Source organism: Conger conger, chromosome 13 (genome assembly GCF_963514075.1).
Source record: "Conger conger chromosome 13, fConCon1.1, whole genome shotgun sequence".
Classification (NCBI taxonomy): Eukaryota; Metazoa; Chordata; class Actinopteri; order Anguilliformes; family Congridae; genus Conger; species Conger conger.
The window spans coordinates 42,076,692-42,093,652 of NC_083772.1; the positions used below are offsets into that span (position 1 = coordinate 42,076,692).

General features: G+C 42.1%; 2 protein-coding genes across 2 annotated transcripts in view; both read right to left on the reverse strand.

Moving 5' to 3' along the window:
* Nucleotides 1–4,222: 4,222 nt before the first annotated feature.
* On the reverse strand, nt 4,223–7,929 carry LOC133107940 (tripartite motif-containing protein 16-like). Its single transcript, XM_061217270.1, has 6 exons — nt 7,324–7,929; nt 6,451–6,546; nt 5,987–6,220; nt 5,679–5,838; nt 5,503–5,553; nt 4,223–5,171 (listed from the first exon to the last, which is right to left on the reverse strand). The coding sequence occupies exons 1-6, from the start codon at nt 7,912–7,914 to the stop codon at nt 4,633–4,635; spliced, it is 1,671 nt and encodes a 556-aa protein (XP_061073254.1). The 5' UTR covers nt 7,915–7,929; the 3' UTR covers nt 4,223–4,632.
* Nucleotides 7,930–9,975: 2,046 nt separating this feature from the next.
* Nucleotides 9,976–16,961, reverse strand: part of LOC133107573 (uncharacterized) — a 41,847-nt gene continuing 34,861 nt past the window's right edge. Inside the window, exons 20-23 of the mRNA XM_061216566.1 lie at nt 12,102–12,329; nt 11,780–11,939; nt 11,559–11,609; nt 9,976–10,962 (exon numbers count right to left, since the gene is read on the reverse strand). Coding sequence (XP_061072550.1) covers nt 10,436–10,962; nt 11,559–11,609; nt 11,780–11,939; nt 12,102–12,329 — 966 coding nt within the window. The 3' untranslated portion in view covers nt 9,976–10,435. The remainder of the gene's footprint in view (nt 10,963–11,558; nt 11,610–11,779; nt 11,940–12,101; nt 12,330–16,961) is intronic.

A 16,961-nucleotide genomic window follows, 5' to 3' on the forward strand; every position in this document is an offset into this window, starting at 1 on the left:
GCAAAGTTAGATCAGTGTCGCCTGCATGTCTCACTGAGATGATATTGTCTGAGCCATCCTTGCAGTCCATGGAATTCCAACATGTAAAGTTGAACCTGTCACATGTTGAACATGTCACATATAAAATAAAATAAAGCAGCCTATACCAAATTTCTTAAACATAGTCTACTGTTAAACGCTTATACAGGCTAGCCTAGTATAAACACTTGTAACATCAGTGGTTTGAAAACACTTGAATTGAGGTCCTTTCATTTCTAGAAAAAAACATCCATAGCTATCAAAGCAAAACGAGAAAATTAATCATTTATTAGGCTACGAGACGTTCCCACGACTAAAGAAACGTATGGTCGTGATATAAAGCCTTTTCACCAACAATTTGTAAATAGACTACTAGGCAACTCTCGGTTCCGTAGCCACTGCAAAAGTGCAGCCATTCAGATGAGTATAATAGGCTAGTAGCTGAGAAGACTAGAAAAGAAATTCTGCCACGAAACAATTACTCGTCTTTGCAATAACTCAGGTGGGGAACATTTTCCGTATGACATCGACGTGGCAGTTCATCTTGTTTTTGCAGCCAAATTCTTGCATCACTTCCACGTTGACTTCTCTCGGTGTTCAGATAAATTGGTTAATCACACAGACGCACTCCTTCGAGCCGGCGTTGGAGGTTGTGAAGAGCTGGCTTGAAAGTTTAATCTTCAAAGCGGATCCGCAGGCTACAGGTGAAATAAGAGCGGACAGGAAACAAACCAAACTACTTTCTGAAAGAGTAGGCTACCTGCTGACTGCAGACCGTAGACGACTCTTGGTAATGCACGATTCCCTACGCTGAGAGAGGAGAGGCAGGGACTGAAGCACGCGCGCTTAGAGATGAGTAGACTATTATAAACCGAGCAGGGATGTAATTGCTGTGAAACGTGCATGCTAAACAGCGAGAGTTAAAATCTGAAAATTGATTTGGGAATGCCGAACAATAAACAGTGTCTGGTGACAACGATCGACAATTTTAGAACGATCGACAGCCTCAGGTACGAAAACGAATGGAATTATTCATTAGCATTAACAATGAACATTTTAAAAATGTTGCATGGTCTATGTGAATGATTGAGCCGTATAAAGATCCAGTTGATTATACCTTGAAATTGAACAACTAGCCTATTTCTCGACGCTAACGGAGGTAGTCTATTTAATATAATGTTTTGTGGCGAAATAACATTTTTAGAAAGAGGTTACATTTGTACAAATGTTGAAATGACAGGTTTAAATGAAATGCCACGTTTAAATTAAATGTAAAACAGGTGAGATGAAAACTTGAAAGCGTTGCCACTTGTTCATTGAAACCAGGTTCCACACTTGCAATAGGCTAATGCATTCAATTATGACACGTTTTAATTATGAAACGTTCTTATGATAGAACACGTGCTTTGAGCAACACAGACAGATCAAGAGGCTAGCTGTAACAAAAACCAACATACACACAAGGGCCCTCGAGTTTGAGAATCCCTATTTAAAGCAGCCGCTGCGCAGATGCAAGAGTCCTGAGGCGTCGTCTGCCTCTGGTGGTTAACACGGGAAATGCAGTTCTATCTCACAACATCCTTCAACAAATTTCCATATACAGTGCTCTCCGTAAGTATTTCGACAGTGGTACAATGTCTATTCTTTCTGCTCTGTGCCTCAGGACATTACATCTGAAATGTAACAATGAATTTAAAGTGAGGTTAAAGTGCAGACTGTCACCTTTCATTTGAGGGTATTTATATCCATATTGGTGATCCATGTAGGAATTACATCCCTTTTTATTCATATTACCCCATATTATGGGACCAAAAGTAATCAGTCAGTTGGCTTCTCAGCTGTTCAATGGCTTCTTTATTGCAGGTATTAGCCACGCTTTGAGTATCTAGTCTTGATTTAAGGCTTTTGTTTGCCTTCAGAATCCAGCGATTGCTGAAATGAGGACCAGATTTGCGCCAATGAAAATCAAGGAAGCCATTATGAGGCTGGGAAATAGGAAACAAACAAAAAAATCAGTTAGAGACATAGGTCAAACAATAGGCTTCCCAAAACAAACTTTTTTGAACATCATTAAGAAATTGTATCACTGAGCTGAAGTACAGAGCCAACTGAACAGAAATTGTACCACTGTCCAAATACTTACGGACTGCACTGTATACCATATATGGATTATGCTTATGTGTGTATGTGTGTGTGTGTGTGTGTGTGTGTGCACTATTTGTGTCAGGGCTCAGGATGGCGGGAACCAAATGCAGACTCTGTTATGTACGGTACTCCATCCATCCATCCATCCATTATCTTAACCCACTTATCCTGAACAGGGTCGCAGGGGGGCTGGAGCCTATCCCAGCATACATTGGTTGAAGGGCACGAATACACCCTGGACAGGTCGCCAGTCCATCACAGGGAACAGACACCAGGGCACACACACCATTCACTCACACACTCATACCCATGGGCAATTTAGACTCTCCAATCAGCCTAACCTGCATGTCTTTGGACTGTGCGAGGAAACAGAGTACCCAGAGGAAACCCACACGAACACGGGGAGAACATGCAAACTCCACATGCAAGCTACCTACTGCACCATCCGTGCCACTTTATGTACAGTACTGAGGACCCAAAAGCAGATAAACGAATAATCCAAAAACGTTGTTTATTCAGTCCTAGTTCAGAGCCAAGAGCTCAACAGACAGTACCCAAATCAAAAAGCAAAAGAATGGACGAAAAAACAAGCAAAGGTCGAAATCCAGGAGGTCAGAAAAACAGAGGTACAAAAAGGGCAAAAAATAATGAAAACCAGAACAAAAAACAGAACAAACTTAGGAAAATGACAGACTCAGGGATGAGGTGAAAAAAAGGCAGGCTTTAATGAAAATGATCCAAAACATAATCCAGGGACAGGCAGAGGGACAGGGACAGGGACAGGCAGTGGTAATGATCAAGGCAGACAGGTACATGCAGGGCAGGCAGAGCGTAATTGGGAAATGGGCAGAGTTCAAAAACCAAGAAGTCAGACAAGCAAAGGTACAAAAAATAAATCCAAAACAGAGTCCAAAACCAGGCAGAGAATCAAAAACCAGAAAATCCAAAAGCAGAGCAGAACCAGACAGAATAACAGGGCACATGAAGCTAGAACCGGGGTAGGGAACCGAATAACAGAAAGACAAACTAGCCCTGAACAAGCAAAACAGACAGGTATATATAGGGAGATAACAAGAGGCAACAATAATCAGGAAGTGGAACACAGGTGAAACGAATGACAGGGAATGAATGGGGAGACAGACAGACTACGGAAAGCACAGAGGGTAACAAAAGGTGAAAACGCTGGGGACACTTAGACATAAGACAGATAACAGAAAAACACAGAACCTGACATTTTGTGTGTGAAAAGATTCCACAGATCTTTGTCTGCCTGTGTTCCTCATTGGTATTGCACAGGTGTCTGGTTGGTGCGATTCGGAGCACCTGTGGCCAGTGCACCTGTCCCCTCTTGGAAGGAGCTCTTGCTCCCCACAAATATCTTTCATTGGGCTTTTTTTGGTTTTGCATCATACAACACTGATTCATCATACTTTTTACACAACCACTCACCAACATGCCTGAGTCTTGTTTTTTCATTAACTTTCATTAACTTTTCATTGACTCTTGTTTTTTTAACTTAGGTTGATTAAATAGGTCTATTTTTAACCGTTGACGTCTCTCCCTTTTTCCCCTCCCCCATGTCCTTACGAAACCTGTTGTGACAAAACTCGTATATTGTTCAACAGGAATGGCAAGTTAAATATTTTTTGACCACTTAGCTTTCACAAACCCCACCTGCTCCTCGAGATGTCTCCCTTGGTCACTCGGTAATTGCTTTGTGTGTTTTGGAAGCCCCATTTGACCTAATGACATATTTGGGATCTGTATGGTGGGTGCCCTGAAGTCAGTGCCTTCAAGCCTTAAGGCAGAGCTTTGGGCACATTTTGATTTCAGAAAAAACTAGGAAGACAAAGAACTTGAAAAGAGTAGGGTTGTTTGTGAGCTGTGCAGCTTGGTGTCGAAATACAGCGGCAACGGGACAAACCTCCAAAACCATTTGACACCACTCTGAACTTCACCTCCACCATTGTTTTTAATTTTTTAAACCCTCTCACCCATCAATGGACCGTTTTAATTTTCTCTCCATTATGTCTGTCATTTCCATAATACAGCATGCCACTGATAGTTTATTACTTTATTACGTAAATTAATGATGTAAATAAACAACTGTACCGTTTGAGTTAAATGGAGTCAATAACATTTTCATACAATCCTGGTCAAGAAAGTTACTTTGAAGCTGATCATGAACCATTTTAAAAATCAAATTACATTTTTATGTTCTACACCTAACAATTTATCATTCCACAACTAACATCACAGACATAAAGCAAAACTCCGGCCAGTGCTCTACCACTGAAAATTTATAAGAAAAATTTAAATAAATGAAATTAAACTATTCTTCAGATTATGTAAACATAAATGAACTCATAACAATGTCTGCCCTGTTTTTATCATTGTGATTAATAAAGAAGTAAGGTTTATGAAAGAAAATAAGATTTTACATTGTATTATTAAGAACATGAATTGGAATTATATGATTGTATATAGATCACACAATTTTACAGTGGATCCAGGAGAAAACCCAAACCCAGGATAGAGGGGCTGAGTGAATGTGGTCTGGACTCTGTGCAGGAGGGTCATGGTGTCGGAGACACTGTAGAAGGACAGAGTTCCTGCCCTGTGATCCAGGTACACTCCAATTCTGGAGGAGGAGGGAGCAGGGATTTCAGTGCCCTTGTTATTGTGCCAGAAAGAGTACCTGGAGGGGGAGCATTCCAAACTCCACGAGTTGTCATTAAGTCCCAGTGCACAGTCATTGCAATCTCCTTTCCTACTGATCTGTTTACACAATAGTGCTATATCAACCCCTTCACCCCCACTCCACTCAGCCTCCCAGTAACAGCGTCCAGACACACCTTCTCTGCACAGCACTTGGACGTTTACATCAAATCTCTCTGGATGATCAGGATATGACTGGCTCTCTTTCACACGGGTCACCTCTCTGTTCCCTTCAGACAGATGGAGGCATTTATGTGCTGTGTCAGGGTCCAGTGTGAGCTGACAGGAATCTGATGGAGGAGATTTAAGATGAAGTCTATCTCAGGTTTGTTTGTTATTCTTTCGCCAAGACTATACAGTTGTGATTTACATTTTTCCAGATGTCTGCTTGCATGAATGTTTTTGAATGTTTCCATGGAAACGGACACACAAAGATTGAACAGGAGAGCTGGACAGTATTTTAGTATTTTTTGGTCAGAATAATTTGAAAATACAGTATTTATTTTGAAAGAGAATATGTGTGTGGGTACATGAGTGGCCATGCTTGCAATCGCGCGCGCGCGCGCGCGTGTGTGTGTGTGTGTGTGTGTGTGTGTGTCTCAGCTGAGAGTGAGCACTCACACTGTAAGAAATCATCTCTGGTCCTGGACTCTACAGTATGGGCTTCTTTCACTGCAGAGACAGAGTGGGAGAAAAGCACAGAAATGAAGAATGATGAAGAGGATGGAGGATAATGTGTGACTGACAATTGGTTTTGCATGGAATGTAAACTAGAAAAAATGTTTTTTTTTACTAACCCGACTCAGATATTTTGGCCAGTTCCACCTTGCAGATGTCCTCAAGTCGATCTTTCAGTCCAGAGACAGATTCCCTCACAGCCTCAAAAGAGACGTGTGGACTGACAGTGATGCTGGGTAAGTCTCCAAGTTCAGGAGGGACACAGAGAGACTGACAGCTCTGTGGAATAGACATACAGACAGACAGACATACAGACGGAGAACAGAGTTCATACAGATTCCTCTGTCGATACCTGGAACAGATCTTAGAAACACACATCAAAATGTACAGTATATAGTGCAGACTGTCAGAGAGCCAGTGATGGTACCTGGAGGAAATGGATGTGATCCTCTGTGTGTGAAAGCTGCTCCAGCTCAGCGTCTCTCCACCTCAGCTCAGCAATCTCCTGCTCCAGTCGCTCCAGGAGTCCTTCAGCCCGACTCACTTCAGCCTTCTCCTGATCTCTGATCAGCTCTTTCACCTCAGAGCACCTTCTCTCAATAGAGCGGATCATCTCAGTAAAGATCCTCTCACTGTCCTCCACTGCTGTCTGTGCAGAGTGCTGTTAGGAGACACAGAGAGAGGAGGGCTGTACATTTTAATTAGGCCTATCACTCAGCTCTTAGTGGGTCCCCAGACAGCCTGTGTCCCACAGTGGGATTGAGCCCCACAGGGCTGGAAAGTGGCCCAACACTGGGCTCCTCACTGGCTGACTGGAGGAGAGCCCTGACTGAGCCCTGAAATGGCTCTTCCAGCAGCCAGCTGTTGTCTTCTCCTCTGGTCAGTACCCACCTTGAGTGACTGCACAGCCTGTCTCAGATCCTGCAGCTCCTTCTCTCTCTCCTGGATTCTCTGCTGGAATTGACTCTGTGTCGCCCCCAGCTGCTTCTGTGGATAGATTGATTTCTCACAACATTGTATATTGCGTTCACAATAGTTAAATAATGGCATCATGTTTAAAACAAAAAACAAAAAATAGGGACTAAATTGTTTGACATGGAAGTAAGGTAGAAGAAGTTTTTCACTGTTAAATAATGCTGAAAGCATAATTTTAATATTTATGTGATCTTGAATGATACACAGTCATATAATGCCACCTGCAGGTCAGTGTGTAGAAGGGCTTATAGATAAAGGAACTGTGTGAAGTCGTGGCTCCAAACATGTTGATTCCCATTCAGGGAGAAAATAGGGGGCTGTGGGGTGTAAACAGAGCTGTAACAGAGTGCTGACTTCGATTAATTTCCTGCTCTCACTACTTTACCACCGTGAACTTTGAATATATTTATTTGATTTAATGTGTTAATATTTTATCAATTATATATTATTTAAATGAAATCAATGACTTCATTGATTGGCATAGCAACCAATTGGATCAAGCTTCATCAAAATGTACAACTCAGAACTAGATTGAAATGAACACGGTTCTGAAGTTACAACAAGTATTAATTAAATTAAATTAAATTACAATCACAATTAAATTGTGATTAATTAAAATATGAATTGTACAAATGTCCAGATACTTTGCTGTGTGTTACATTTTGCCAAATAAATCTTATGAAACTTAACAAAAAAAAATATATATATATATCCTACTGTTCCCAATTAACTCAGTACCTCTCCCATTATATCCAGTATCAGAGCTGCCATAAGAGATCCAGTCCTTACCTGTTTCTCAGTCCTTTCTACAACAGCTGAGACTGTATCATGGCCTCTGTGTTCATCGATCACGCACAGCAGACAGATGCACTGCTGATCGGAATGACAGTAAACCTCCAACAGTTTTTTATGTTGAGGGCAAATATTGTCCTGCAGATGTCCAGTAGCATTGGTGATATTATGTGTGTTTCCTGGGTTGAGCTCATTGTGAAGTTTGAGGTGAGTTTCACAGTAAGATGCCAGACACTGCAGACAGGACTTGACGGCTTTGCGCTTTCTCCCAGTGCAGACATTACACGCCACGTCTCCAGGTCCAGCGTAACAGAGAGCAGAAGGAGCAGCTTGGAGACCTGTCTTCTTCAGTTTCTCCACGACGTCAGCCAGCATAGTGTTTCTGCCCAGGACAGGCCTGGGAGTGAAGGTCGTTCTGCACTGGGGACAGCTGTAGACACCAGTATGATCATCTTGATTCCAGCAGCCCTTAATACAGCCCCTACAGTAACTGTGTCCACAGGGAATAGTCACTGGATCATTCAGCAAATCCAGACAGATCGCACAGCTGAACTGGTCCTGATCCAGTAAAATTCCACCTTCAGCCATTTCACTGCTCACACTGACTGACACTTTCGTTTCGTTTCTCATAAATTGCGTCACAGAGAGAGTGGGAGTAACTTCCTGGTTCTGCTCACAGTTGCAGGTGGTGTGGAGCTGGACAGAGGCCAGGCTGAAGAGCAAGAGCAGAGTAGAGATTTACTCATAAATATCACACAAACACAGGCCTGCATGCGACAGGGTAATGAGTGTTTGGTCACTTACAGAGCAATTTATCCACAGCTGAGTTCTATGGGCATTTTCCAAGTCATAGTCCATGAAATGTTGTTCAGCATTTAGTCTAATGCAGGGATGGGCAAGGTTTCTGGATTTTAGACCAACTTCGGCTCCTCATTACTTAATTAGCCCAATCATTTACAGTACTGTGCAAAAGTCTTAGGCACCTATATAACATTCTGTACAGATAAGATTATTTAAAAAAGAATTCAATGAAAGGTCCTAAATGAATGTACAATACATTTTTCATTACACTTTTATAATTTGGCACCCCAGGGGGATCAACGCACCGGGGAGAGAGGAGTCCACACACTCACACACGTGCACACAAACAAAAATACAAGGGTGGCACACAGGTCAACATCCCAAAAAGAAAATCTAAACAGAAAGAAACCCCAGGCAGGGAATGCTCCTCTTTCCTGCCGTCTGGAACCGCCGTTGTTGAACGCTGTGGGGTTCTGTATCCTCCGGTCAGGGGAACAGGGCCGCACTATGGACAGGAGAAGGCACAGCACCAATTACCCCAGTGTGGACTGGGCAGAACAGGAAACACTCACGCTTGCGTTTGCCCAGCGCAGGGCTCACCAGCTGCCTGCCATTTATAGCCACCTTTCATGATATAAACAGCAGCTGATTAATGTTTTTGTTTTGTAGCATTTTATTGTGGTCTAATTCACGAGTGGATTCATAAGCGCATAGGGCAAATTAGCTGCTGAGCAAGTTGAGCCTGGCTAACTGGTCGTGTTACTAGGTAAAAAAACACACCGGCCCTCCAGACCTGCAGTTAATCCTACATTGTGCTCACAATTGTTAAATAATAGCAGCAGTAAATTGATTGACATGTAAGTAAGTTAGAAGTGCTTATAGATAAAGGAACTGTGTGAAGTTGCGGCTCCAAACATGTTGATTCCCATTCAGGGAGAAAATAGGGGGCTGTGGGGTGTGAACAGAGCTGTCAGAAAGAGCTGACTTGCCTTAATTTCCAGTTTATCATTGTGGACTTTGTTGAGGAAATGAGAACTATGTAAAATATGTTATATTCCTGAATCCAGCAGTCCTAACAGCTAAAACACCATCATTTAATGTTCAACTTCAGCACTCTGAAGGGGAAAAATACAAAAATTTTGGAACCCGCATTTGTACTTTGTACTGGACCTGTGCATTCGTACTCTGTATTTTTTGTTTGATAACGATCTCAAATTAAAAAAAGATAAAAAAAGATAATGTTTTAGGATAAATTAATCGATTGACACCAATTATTGGAACAGGATCAATTTTACCACATTATCATTGAATGTAATATTGCATCACCATCTTTTGTCGCAGGGATTTTCAACCTTTTTTGACACGCACGTTTGAGCTGGTGGTAATATGACTGATGATTGATTTTACATAGTGGTAAGAGCAGGAGTAAGGATGTGTATCCACCTGCAACAACATAACAACAACATGGAACACACCGGCCCTCCAGGACTGGAGTTAATCCTGCATACACACCGGCCCTCTAGGACTGGAGGTTTTCAGGACAACCCAACAACAACATCTAAAACACACCAACACATCACCAATATCTCAAAAGGTGTGCTTGCAAGAAAAAGATTTGTCAGTTATTCAGAAGGACAAATCATACAAAAAGGACTGAAGTCAAAAACAACTGAGTGCATGGAGCATGTGCTTTTAGTAGAAGGCACACTCCCTCATTGTGTGTGTGTTGCTCATGTAGCCTTTATATTTCAGTGATTATGAAACATCTTCACATGTCTGAGAACATAACCACCCATCTTAGAGCATGCCACAGGTTGTAAAACTTTTATTTCAGAAATTAATGTAATGCACAACTGCACAGAGTTAAACAGAGTCTATCACATTTTTGTACAATCCTGATCAAAAAAGAAATGGTTTTGTTGAAGAGGATTAAAAAAATGTTTTCAATTCAATGCAATGTTATGTATTGTACCCAACAATTCATCATTCCACAGCAAACATCACAGAAATAAAGCAAAACTCCAGTCAATAATATTCTAACTAATATCAAAGAAATTCACAGAAAAAAGAGGCAAAATGGATGGAATGAATCAATTCTTCAAGTTACAAATTCAGGTCATGAAAACTCCTAAGAATGTTTTTAACATTGTGATATAGAATTAATGTTTCTGAAAGAATATAAGATCTTACATTTCATTTAGTTCATGAATTTGAATGATAAAATTACATTTCTGTTACATTATTTTTATGGTATTGGTATGAATTTCCCTTTTTGATTTGATGACTGCTGAATATGAATTTCTCCCCCTCATGCCAGATCACACAGTTTTACAGAGGATGCAGGAGGCAACGCAAACCCAGGATAGAGGGGCTGAGTGAATGTGGTCTGGACTCTGTGCAGGAGGGTCATGGTGTCAGAGACACTGTAGAAGGACAGAGTTCCTGCCCTGTGATCCAGGTACACTCCGATTCTGGAGGAGGGTGGAACAGGGATTTCAGTGTCCTTGTTATTGTGCCAGAAAGAGTATCTGGAGGGAGAGCAGTCCAAACTCCAGGACTTGTCATTACCTCCCAGAGCACAGTCCACACCCTTTCCTTTCCTGCTGATCTGTTTATATGACACTGCTATAAAAACCCCACCCCCACTCCACTCAGCCTCCCAGTAACAGCGTCCAGACACACCCTCTCTGCACAGCACTTGGGCTTTTCCCTCAAATCTCTCTGGAAGATCAGGATATGACCGGCTCTCTTTCACACGGGTCACCTTTCTTTTCCCTTCAGACAGATGGAGGCATGTATTTGCTGTGTTGGGGTCCAGTGTGAGCTGACAGGAATCTGATACAGGAGACGGATAAGATTTAATATGAGGACAAGTCCATCTAAGGTCTGTGTGTTATTCATTCTACCACACTATACGACGTGATTTAAGTTTTTCCATATGTTTGTTTGCATGCGTGGTTTTGACTGTTTCCACAGAAACAGACACAAAATCATTGAGTAGGAGACCGTAACAATATTTCAATTCAATTTTTTATTTCTGTATTTATATTTTAGAGTAATATGAAACTACAATCTTTCTTTCTAAAGAGAATGTGTGCGTGTACATGTGTGCCTGTGTGTGTGTGTGTGTGTGTGTGTGTGTGTGTGTGTGTGTGAGTGTGAGTGTGTGCTTGCATGAGCATGTGTGTGTGTGTTCATATGTGCATGTGTGTGAGTATGTGTGTGTGTTCATATGTGCGTGTGTGTGAGTGTGTGTGTGTGCGTATGTGTGTGTGTGAGTCTGTGTGTGAGTGTGAGTGTGTGTGAGTATGTGTGAGAGTGAGTGAGTGTGTGTGTGTGTGTGTGTGAGTATATGTGTGTGTGAGTGTGTGTGAGTATCTCTGTGTGTGTGAGTGTGTGTGTGTGTGTCTCAGCTGAAAGTGAGCACTCACACTGTAAGAAATCCTCTCTGGTCCTGGACTCTACAATATGGGCTACTTTCACTGCAGAGACAGAGTGGGAGAAAAGCACAGAAATTAAGAGGATGAAAGATAATGTTTAGACTGAGATGGATTTCAAATATTACAGAGTGCTAACAGCGTAACTGACTGTTGCTTTTGCGTGGAATACAAACTGGAAAAAAAAGGATTTTTCTCCTTAAATGTTTAACAACCTGATTCAGAAATTTTGGCCAGTTCCACCTTGCAGACGTCCTCAAGTCGATCTTTCAGTCCAGAGACAGATTTCCTCACAGCCTCAAAAGAGACGTGTGGACTGACAGTGATGCTGGGTAAGTCTCCAAGTTCAGGAGGGACACAAAGAGGCTGACAGCTCTGTGGAATAGACATACAGACAGACAGACATACAGACAGAGAACAGAGTTCATACAGATTCCTCTGTCAATACCTGGAACAGATCTTTGTCAGGTAACAACACACATCACCATGTGTGCACAGGGTACACAGTGCAGACTGTCAGAGAGCCAGTGATGTTACCTGGAGGAAATGGATGTGATCCTCTGTGTGTGAAAGCTGCTCCAGCTCAGCGTCTCTCCTCCTCAGCTCAGCAATCTCCTGCTCCAGTCGCTCCAGGAGTCCTTCAGCCCGACTCACTTCAGCCTTCTCCTGATCTCTGATCAGCTCTTTCATCTCAGAGCACCTTCTCTCAATGGAGCGGATCATCTCAGAAAAGATCCTCTCACTGTCCTCCACTGCTGTCTGTGCAGAGCGCTGTTAGGAGACACAGAGAGAGGAGGGCTGTACATTTTAATTAGGCCTATCACTCAGCTCTTACTGATACCCCAGACAGCCTGTTCCCCACAGTGTGGCTCAGTGGGATTGAGCCCTACATAGCTGGACCAACACTGGGCTCCTCACTGGCTGACTGGAGGAGAGCCCTGACTGAGCCCTGAAATGGCTCTTCCAGCAGCCAGCTGTTGTCTTCTCCTCTGGTCAGTACCCACCTTGAGTGACTGCACAGCCTGTCTCAGATCCTGCAGCTCCTTCTCTCTCTCCTGGAGTCTCTGCTGGAATTGACTCTGTGTCGCCCCCAGCTGCTTCTATGGATAGATTGATTTCTCACAACATTGTATATTGCGTTCACAATAGTTAAATAATGGCATCATGTTTAAAACTTAAAACAAAAAATAGGCACTAAATTGTTTGACATGCAAGTAAGGTCGTAGAAGGTTTTCACTGTAAAATAATAATGAAAGTGATTGAAAGCATAGTTTAAATATTTATGAGATCTTGAATGATATGCAGTAATATAATGCCACCTGCAGGTCAATGTGTAGAAGGGGTTATAGATAAAGGAACTGTGTGAAATCGTGGCTCCAAACATGTTGATTTCCATTCAGTGAGAAAATATGGGGGTGGGGGGTGTAAACAGAGCTGTCACAGAGAGCTGACTTTGCTTAATTTACTGCTCTCAGTACTTTACCACCGTGAACTTATATGTTTAATTTCCAAATCCCGCAGTTCTAACAGTTAAAACACCCTCGTTTAATGGTCAACTTCAGAACTGTGAATACTGAAATATCCAATATGTGGAATATATTTATTTGATTTAATGTGTTAATGTTTGTTCAATGATATATTATTGAAATGAAATCAATGACTTCATTGATTGGCATAGCAACCAATTGGATCAAGCTTCATCAAAATGTACAACTCAGAACCAGATTCAAATGAACACGGTTCTGAACAAGTATTAATTAAATTAAATTAAATTAAATTGCAATCAAAATTAAATTGTGATTAATTAAAATATTAATTTTATGAATGTCCAGATACTTTTCTGTGTGTTACATTTTGCCAAATAAATGTTATGAAACTTTAGAGAAAAAAAAAAGAAGTATCCTACTGTTCCCAATTAACTCAGTACCTCTCCCATTATATCCAGTATCAGAGCTGCCATAAGAGATCCAGTTCTTACCTGTTTCTCAGTCCTTTCTACTACAGCTGAGACACTATCATGGCCTCTGTGTTCATCGATCACACACAGCAGACAGATGCACTGCTGATCGGTACGACAGTAAATCTCCAACAGTTTTTTATGTTGAGGGCAAATATTGTCCTGCAGATGTCCAGTAGCATTGATGATATTATGTGTGTTTCCCGGGTTGAGCTCATTGTGAAGTTTGAGGTGAGTTTCACAGTAAGAGGCCAGACACTGCAGACAGGACTTGACGGCTTTGCGCTTTCTCCCAGTGCAGACATCACACGCCACGTCTCCAGGTCCAGCGTAACAGAGAGCAGAAGGAGCAGCTTGGAGACCTGTCTTCTTCAGTTTCTCCACGATGTCAGCCAGCATAGTGTTTCTGCCCAGGACAGGCCTTGGAGTGAAGGTTGTTCTGCACTGGGGACAGCTGTAGACACCTGTATGATCATCTTGATTCCAGCAGCCCTTAATACAGCCCCTACAGTAACTGTGTCCACAGGGAATAGTCACTGGATCATTCAGTATATCCAGACAGATCGCACAGCTGAACTGTTCATGATCCAGTAAAATTCCACCTTCAGCCATTTCACTGCTCACACTGACTGACACTTTTGTTTCGTTTCTCATAAATTGCGTCACAGAGAGAATGGGAGTAACTTCCTGGTTCTGCTCACAGTTGCATGAGGTGTGGAGCTGGACGGAGGCCAGGCTGAAGAGCAAGAGCAGAGTAGAGATTTACTCATAAATGTCACACAAACACAGGCCTGCATGTGACAGGGTGATGAGTGTTTGGTCACTTACAGAGCAATGTATCCACAGCTGAGTTCTATGGGCATTTCCCAAGTCATAGTCCATGAAATGTTGTTCAGCATTTAACATTTAGGGCTATTTAAAATAAATAGCCCAATAATTTACAGTTATGTGTAAAAGTCTTAGGCACCTACATAACATTCTGTACAGATAAGATTATTTAAAAAAGAATTCAATGAAAGGTCCTAAATGAACGTACAATACATTTTTCATAACATTTTTATAATTTGGCAGAATAGTTAAAAACTGAATGAAATCAATATTTTTTGTGACCACCCTTTGCCGTTAAAACTGCATCACTTCTCTGAGATATAGAACTGCAGGACATCGTTGGCTAAAACAATCAGCAGGGAGGTTGTTCCAAGCATGTTGGAGAACTTGCCACAGTTCTTCTGCAGACTTTGGTTCTGACCTTGCTTCTGATCTCAGACAGCCTTGATCAAGTTTTAATGTAAAAAGTAGTAAATTGCTTACAGTAATATGCTAATTAAATACAGAAATGTATGTGTAGAATTAAATATTTTGGAAAATGAATATTTGGAAATCTCAAATGTGTTATTTTATACTAACACACACAAAAAATAAGAAATAAGGATATACATAATAAAGTCTAGGGTGCCTAAGACTTCTGCACAGTACTGTATGTCGGGGGCTCAGGAGTCACGCTAGCTTCCCCTGCTACCCCCCTCCACAGGGACCAGAATCAAGCCCCCACAAACAACCAGGACACAGGGATAAAGTAAGCTGAGTCTTTATCACAATTATAAATAAAAACGGTTCATACATGCACACACTACCACACACTGCACGTCAACTCACGACCATACACTGCACCTCAACCCATTACCCACACTGCATCTCAATCCACTACCACACACTGCACCCCAACCCACTACCACACACTGCACCTCAACCCACTACCACACACTGTACTCCAACCCACTACTACACACTGCACCTCACCCACTACCACACACTGGTCAGTACCCCCCGTGCTCCACACTCACTCCACTCTGTCCTCACAATCAGACCCTCTCCTGAGCCTGCCCACACTCCACCACCCCAGGGGGATCAACGCACCGGGGAGAGAGGAGTCCACACACTCACACACGTGCACACAAACAAAAATACAAGGGTGGCACACGGGTTCACATCCCAAAAAGAAAATCTAAACAGAAAGAAACCGCAGGCAGGGAATGCTCCTCTTTCCTGCTGTCTGGAACCGCCACGGTTGAACGCTGTGGGGTTCTGTATCCTCTGGTCAGGGGAACAGGGCCGCACTATGGACAGGAGAAGGCACAGCACCAATTACCCCAGTGTGGACTGGGCAGAACAGGACACACTCACGCTTGCGTTTGCCCAGTGGGGCTCACCAGCTGCCTGCCATTCATTGCCACCTTTCATGATATAAACAGCAGCTGATTAATGTTTTTGTTTTGTAGCATTTCATTGTGGTCTAATTCACGAGTGGATTCATAAGCGCAAAGGGCGAATTAGCTGTTGAGCAAGTTGAGCCTGGTTAACTGGTCGTGTTGCTAGGTAAAAAAATCCTGCATACACACCGGCCCTCCAGACCTGCAGTTAATCGTGCATACACACCGGCCCTCCAGACCTGCAGTTAATCCTACATTGTGTTCACAATTGTTAAATAATAGCAGCAGTAAATTGTTTGACATGTAAGTAAGTTAGCAGAAATCTGTCACTGTAAAATTATTATGAAAGTGATAGAAACCATAATTATTCTAATAATTGAACGATACACAGTAATATAATGCCACCTGCAGGTCAGTGTGTACAAGGGCTTATAGATAAAGGAACTGTGTGAAGTCGCGGCTCCAAACATGTTGATTCCCTTTCAGGGAGAAAATAGGGGGCTGAGGGGTGTGAACAGAGCTGTCAGAAAGAGCTGACGACTTAATTTCCAGTTTATCATTGTGGACTTTGTTGAGGAAATGAGAACTATGTAAAATATGTTATATTCCTGAATCCAGCAGTCCTAACAGCTAAAACACCATCATTTAATGTTCAACTTCAGCACTCTGAAGGGGAAAAATACAAAAATTTTGGAACCCGCATTTGTACTTTGTACTGGACCTGTGCATTCGTACTCTGTATTTTTTGTATGATAACGATCTCGAATTTAAAAAAGATAAAAAAAGAGAATGTTTTAGGATAAATTAATCGATTGACACCAATTATTGGAACAGGATCAATTTTTACCACATTATCATTGAATGTAATATTGCATCACCATCTTTTGTCCCAGGGATTTTCAACCTTTTTTGACACGCACGTTTGAGCTGGTGGTAATATGACTGATGATTGATTTTACATAGTGGTAAGAGCAGGAGTAAGGATGTGTATCCACCTGCAACAACATAACATGGAACACACCGGCCCTCCAGGACTGGAGTTAATCCTGCATACACACCGGCCCTCTAGGACTGGAGTTAATCCTGCATACACACCCGCCCTCTAGGACTGGAGGTTTTCTGTACAACCAAGCAACAACATCTAAAACACACCAGCACACCACCGATATCTCAAAAGGTGTGCTTGCAGGAATATGTAAAGGACTGAAGTCAAAAACAACTGAGTGGATG